The sequence below is a fragment of the Petaurus breviceps genome, unplaced genomic scaffold (assembly GCF_028583685.1).
Source record: "Petaurus breviceps papuanus isolate PSGF00001 unplaced genomic scaffold, PetGlider_PUasm1.0 490, whole genome shotgun sequence".
In the NCBI taxonomy this organism is placed as follows: Eukaryota; Metazoa; Chordata; class Mammalia; order Diprotodontia; family Petauridae; genus Petaurus; species Petaurus breviceps.
The window spans coordinates 3,566,202-3,572,825 of record NW_027186352.1 but is presented as its reverse complement, the minus strand read 5'-3'; the positions used below and the strand labels follow the sequence as shown (position 1 = coordinate 3,572,825).

General features: G+C 41.2%; 1 protein-coding gene across 1 annotated transcript in view; it reads right to left on the bottom strand.

Annotated features, from left to right (window-relative positions):
* TCERG1L (transcription elongation regulator 1 like) overlaps positions 1–6,624 on the bottom strand; it is a 154,917-nt gene that overhangs the window by 70,492 nt on the left and 77,801 nt on the right. Inside the window, exon 4 of the mRNA XM_069101633.1 lies at positions 852–1,031. Within this exon, the coding sequence (XP_068957734.1) occupies positions 852–1,031 (180 nt within the window). The remainder of the gene's footprint in view (positions 1–851; positions 1,032–6,624) is intronic.

The following is a 6,624-nucleotide window of genomic DNA, read 5'->3' as shown; positions in this document are numbered from 1 at the left end:
GATAGATAGATAGATAGATAGATAGATAGATAGATAGATAGATAGATACAGACATACATACATAGGTATATAGGTAGATAGATAGGTGGGTAGGTAGGTAGAGAGTATAACATCTACATTAGAAAACATGGTTCTTGGGCATAAAAATGAAGAATTGAGGTTTTTTTTTTATATTGTTTCTTTTGTTTTCCAAAAACCCCTCTTTGAGGAAGATGCAAGGGCTGAATCTTGAAGAGCCCAGCTGGTGGAGCACACAAGGCTTGTTTCTTCTCTTTCCCCCTCCTTTGCACACTATGCCCAGAGCCCCTCCATCTGCCTTCCTCATCCCTTTGACAGCAGTTCCCAGCACATCATTTATGAACAGAATAAGCTCTTGGGTCAACTCTGTTCACACTGAGCTGAGTTCTGCCCTTTGCCACATGGATCATTTGCCAACAGTGGGGGACATAAGCAACCATATGTCTGGAAATGCCTATAACTGGAGAATGTTCATGAAGTACAAAAAGATGGCTTTTCCAGTTTCATCCCAAATTCTCTTTTCTGCATATTCTCACTTTGAGCTTCGAGTTTGCTGCAGATGTTGACCTTGCTTCCCATCATTTTCTCCAATTACCACTGAAAACCTCTGGTACTGGTGTCCTCCTCAGACATTACTATTAGATTCATTCACTCATACAGCCTTAACTAGTAAAGACAATCTTTGATTTCTACCAAACTTAAGACCAAAGGGTTGCTTCAGGGAACAAAATTCTTCCCACAGGGAAAGTTTATCCATGGTTGTAGGAAGTAGCAGGGGAGGCTTATACATAATAAGGCTTCATCTCAATACCATAGCCAGATCTGGCACTTACCTGAGAAGGGGGCTGTCAGCAGGGGGATTTTGATGGGTGCCAGTGTCAGCAAATGGCATGGCTGCACAGTGGAAGCTGAAGGTCCCCGAAGCCCTTCAGGCTCTACAGAGACCATGGCTGTTGATGTGATGGCAATGGTTGGATGACTGCCAACTTGCTTAAGGCCATTTGAACATCCCACTGTAGAAAATGATAAAGAGAAAAAGCTTAGTTTCAAATGGTGATGAAAGGGGAAAAAAGTCACATTTTAAGGATGTGAAAAAGGCCACCCTTAAGCTATAGAAGTTATCTGGGACATATTTGTTATTATACAGGTATTTAGTGACTTAGACCTAGGAGAAAATTCAATGGCCATCTGGGGCAAAACCCTGATTTTACAGGTGAGGAATGACTCGCCTGGTCAAACAGGCAAATAATGCCAGAAATGGTATTTGAATCCTGTTGTTCTGACCATCAGGCCAATGTTCTAGTCAGTGCACTCTGCTTTCTCTGCAGGAACGTTACTTACTCTTTCAATAAAAACTGGTTCATCTGAATCAGAATGTAAACAGTTGCAAAATAATATTTCTTACCTCAAGGCACACACATGAATTGGCCACAAAGAACAGTAACATAGTTGCATGTTTTTAATGACAATAAAAACAATGACTACACATTTCTATAACAAGGTTTTTCATAGCATATCCTTACTAATGGCCAGCTCCATCTCCCCCCCAAGCCAGATATAGGGCATGCGAGTATTATGCCCAGGTGAAGCTATTTCCCAAGTCTTCATAAGAAGTAAGTATCAAAGTTAGTGTTGTAAGACAGGTGTGCTGATTCTGAGGCCTGTACTCTTACCTTTAACTAAGACATCAGAAAGTAAATGCCAAGGACACTACAAGAAACCCAAGGATGAAGAGATCCGAGTAGCTGAGATTGCTGGGAAAATATCCAGCAAGACAAAACTTGAGCAAAGCCCAGAAATCCGATGACAATTATGGTGAATTTATGGTGAATTATGGTGAAATTATGGTGAATTCTATGGTGAACAGAAGATTGTCGGGTGATGACAAGAATCTATGGCCCTTCTCACAATAATGGAAAGAAACTACATCCTCACTCCTTTGTCAGATAACTAGCCATCGACCAACCAGGTGGATGTTGGAAGTATGAACAAAGCCTAGGGACCTTTACTGAAACAATAAATTAAAATCTTTCCACTGGGTTAAAAAAAAAAATCCTTGATTCTTTTATAATTACTTAAAAGTCATTGGATGCCACAGGTTGACCTCATACAGGATGTATATTCAACTAAATACAGACAGTAAGTACCTCTTGTGTGCAAGACATGTGGGAGACAGAACTATGTAAGATCTCTGTCTGTCTTAAAAGGTTCAAATTGAAATGGGTCAATAAATTCCCATGTACACAATGTGAGGTAGTGATGTGAAAGGCGGGAGAGAAGCACCAAGTGTAGGGATTGAATTTCCCTACCTCAGCCAGTTCATGAGGATATGTTAGATGTTAGGGCCTTCTGTCTGTGAGGACAGTATAAGGAGGAGGAAGAGGAGGAAAAGTACAATTTTGTAGCAAATTTAAGCCTGTAAAACACTTGAATGAATGAATACATGGATGGATGAAAAGTAATTTATCATGTGATTACTTGGTTCTAGACCCTAAACAATGGGACCACTTCGCTTTCACTTGGCAGGGTAGACAATATACTTTCACCCACTTGCCACAAGGCTACATACATAGCCCCACTATTTGTCACAGGATTGTGGCTGAACGGTTGGATGAATTAAAGCTACCTGGTGTACAGCTTACCCACTACATTGATGATATCATGATACAGGGAAAAGATGCGAAAGTAGTGGAAAGGAGTTTGACCCTTCTAATTGAGCATATGAAAAGTAAAGGGTGGGAAATTAACCCTGCAAAGGTTCAAGCACCAGCTCAAAATGTGAAATTTGGGGGTATACAATGGAACAAGGGCCTACGGGATATTCTTCCTCAAGCCCGACAAAAGATTCAGGATTTTCCTACCCCTACCAATGAGAAGGAGGCCCAAAAGTTCATAGGATTGTTTGGATACTGGAGGCACCACATTCCACATTTGGGACAGATTTTAAAACCTTTATATAGAGTCACATGGAAGAAATATGAATTCGATTGGGGACTTGAGCAGAGTAAAGCTTTTGAAGAAGCCAAGGCTGCCATACAATTGGCCCTGGATTTGTGGCCCATGCAAAATGGTCCAGTGGAATTGCAAGTGACTGTACAAGATGATTATGCAAACTGGAGCTTATGGCAAAAACAACAAAGCCGAAATGTACCTTTGGGATTTTGGTGTAGGAAACTCCCTTCATCTGAAGTTCAGTATACACCTTTTGAAAAGCAGTTGTTAGCTGCATATTGGGCTTTGGTGGAGACTGAACAACTGACTCTGGTCCATGAAGTAATATTAAGACCTGGAATCCCGATTATGACCTGGGTAATGAGTACCCCAGCTTCTCACAGAATTGGACATGCCAAAGAGGCTATTAAATTCAAATGGAAGTGGTATATTCAAAATAGAGCAAAAACAGGCAAAAGTGGAGTCTCTGCTCTACATGAATCTGTAGCAAACATAGAAATTGAGAGGAATGACACACCCCCTGAGCCAAAGCAACAGTTGGTACAGTCCACTGTAAAATGGAATGAGGGATATGATGTACTAACTGAGGAACAAAAGAGACATGCATGGTTTACTGATGGGACAGCAAAATATTTGGGGCAAAAAAGACATTGGAAAGCAGTGGCCTATAACCCATGTACTAGAAGGACTTTGGAAAGTACTGGGATAGGTTCAAGTAGCCAATATGCTGAACATATGGCAGTATATCAAGCCATCAAAATAGAACAAGGAGGATAGTGTCATATATTCACTGATTCATGGGCGGTAGCTAATGGGTCGGCTACATGGATGCCCATGTGGAAAAATGAAAATTGGGAAATTCATGGCAAACAAGTCTGGGGCAAAGAATTATGGGAAGATATCTGGAACATGTCTTTGGTCACTGACTTGTCAGTTTTTCATGTAGATGCTCACATGGCCCCCACCACACCAGAACGTGAGTACAATGCTCATGCTGATCGACTGGCAAAGATTGCTACTGAACATACTGTCCCTACTTTGACAACAACTGATGATCTGGTATTAGCAAAATGGGTCCACCAAACAGCAGGCCATTTGGGGGTCAGAGCCACACACCAGTGGGCACAAGATCGAGGTATTAATATCTCTCATTCACTGTTAAAACAGATAGCAGAAGAATGTCATATATGTCAATTGGAAAAGCAGTGAACTGTTCCTCAGGTAATAACTGGAGAGATAGCAAGAGGAAAATTCCCAGCCCAAATCTGGCAAATAGATTATACTGGTCCACTACCACTGGATAAAGGATGCAGATTTATATGTACTTGTGTTGACACCTATTCAGGAGTACTAGTAGCTTGTCCTTATAAGAATGCAACCCAGAAAAACACTTGTACAACCCTAGATCTCATAAGCCTATATTATGGAACCCCAATGCAGATGCAAAGTAGCAATGGGTCACATTTCAAAGGCAATGAAATGAAGAAGTATTGTATACTAAACAATATAGAATGGATATATCATATTCCATATTATCCAGAAGCATCTGGGTTAATTGAAAGAATGAATGGATTACTGAAAGAACAGTTGAGGAAGTTAAGTTCCAATAATTCATATCAACATTGGAAGGATAATTTGTTCATGGCTTTGCGTAATTTGAATAATAGACCATTGGGAGGAAGTACACCTCTAGCCAGAATGATGACCCCCAATCTGCAAATTAGAAAAAAAACAAACACATAAGATCCCAAATATTGAGTATTGGACCTTGAGGCCAGATGTCCCAGCACCGTACCCAGAACCACCTGGTTCGGTGGGGTATGATTTACATTGTTTAGAGGACTTTTGGTTGGACAGAAAAGAAATAAGAAAAATCTCCACTGGGATATGCATAAGAATCCCTAAAAATCACTTTGGACAGATTTTACCCAAATCAGGATTAGCAGCTAAAGGAATACATGTATTGGCTGGAGTAATAGATTCTAATTATCAAGGAGAAATTGTTGTAACATTCCAGAATTTAGATGAAGGGCCCATACAGATTCACAAAAATGATAGGATAGTTCAAGTGATTATTGTTCCTTGTAAAACAATACCACTTGTAAAAACTGACCCTCCTTCCAAAATAACTGTCACAGGAACTGAAGGATTTGGTTCTACTGATAGAATAAAATCAGGAGCTAAAGTATGGGTAAAACGGAAGCCAGATGATGTTCCAAAGACTGCAGAGATTATAGCATATGGGAGGGATAATACTGTAACTATTGTTTTTTCTGGAGAAGATGATTACAAAATTGTACCCTTAAGTCATTTATTCTACCATGAGTGAGGCTACAATAGTCTGGTTATTGTCTCCTTGCTTCTTCTTGATTTTTTGTCTGTTCACCTTGTTTGCTAGATTTGTTTCCGCAGGCTTGGTACCCTCCACATGTAGATCCCTGATAGCTTAAGCTGGATGTCACCCCCTGTCTGCAACTGTGATATGTCTCCCTTGGACCTGGAATCAAGCATATTAAGAACTGACCTCTCAAATGGGACCCCTTAGGGCAGGGACAGCTCTACACCCGATTTCAGCAGCAAGTAGCCATGGAAGAAGAGACCTTCACCCCTTACCACAAGATTTTGGAGCCCCATTTGTTCAGGGTGGGGGGAATGATGGGGAGCTCATGCTCAAGCCCCACCCTAAAATATGGTTTTCTCTGTTTATTGTGTGCTATTCTTGTTATATTGTTGGGAAATTTTGTTGCCACCAGTTATTCCTACTGTATTTTTGCCAAGTAAGGGACATGAAAGATCTTGGGGCCGAATGTAAAGGTTATGGGATTTAAGAGATCTTCCATGCCCCATTGGACATGCTGACGTAGCAGGAAGGGGTGGAGCAAGAGGAAGCGGAAGGCAAGCTAGAGTTCCTGCGGTGGCTAGCAGTGGTGGTGATGGCAGCAGCAGCAGCAGAGGCAGCAGCAGCGGCAGCGCGAAGCCCTTTTTGAGTCAGCCAGAATTTCTGCTATGGACTCCTGCTGAGGACTGCCAGGGGCCGGAGCTGCTGGGAGCACGCTTCCTGGATGCTGGGTGGTTGCTGTGAGTGGGGAGAGGAGGACCTTTGCCTGAGGTAGCCTGTTCTGTTTTAAAGGCTTGAGAATGTGGGTGCTTTCTACTTTATCTACCTGTGCCAATTTCATAACTCCTCTGATGGCTTTCACTTTCTGGTTTTGGGACTCAGTCTTTTGGTGTTTTAATAAATTTTCTAGCTTATTCCCCCATATGGCTAGCCTGATGTATTTTGTGATGGATAATTATATCAGCATATCTGTAATTTCCATAGGCATTGTGAATATGGCATTGCTGATACAAGCACCGAGGATATAAATATAAGCCAAAAGCAAACAAACACAAACAAAACCCAGAGTCCTTTCCTTCAAGGACAATCCATTCTTTTCAATGTGTGTGTGTGTGTGTGTGTATGTGTGTGTGTCATTTGTCTCCTTAAGTGTTTCCCAATTACTTGTAAATATTTGAACACTCGCTTTTCTCAATTTGAGTTCCAAGTTATCTCCCTCCCTATCACAACTTTATCACATATTGAGAAGTCAAGCAATGTGCTATAGATTATGCATGTGAAGTCATGCAAAACATATGTTCATATTAGTGATCCTG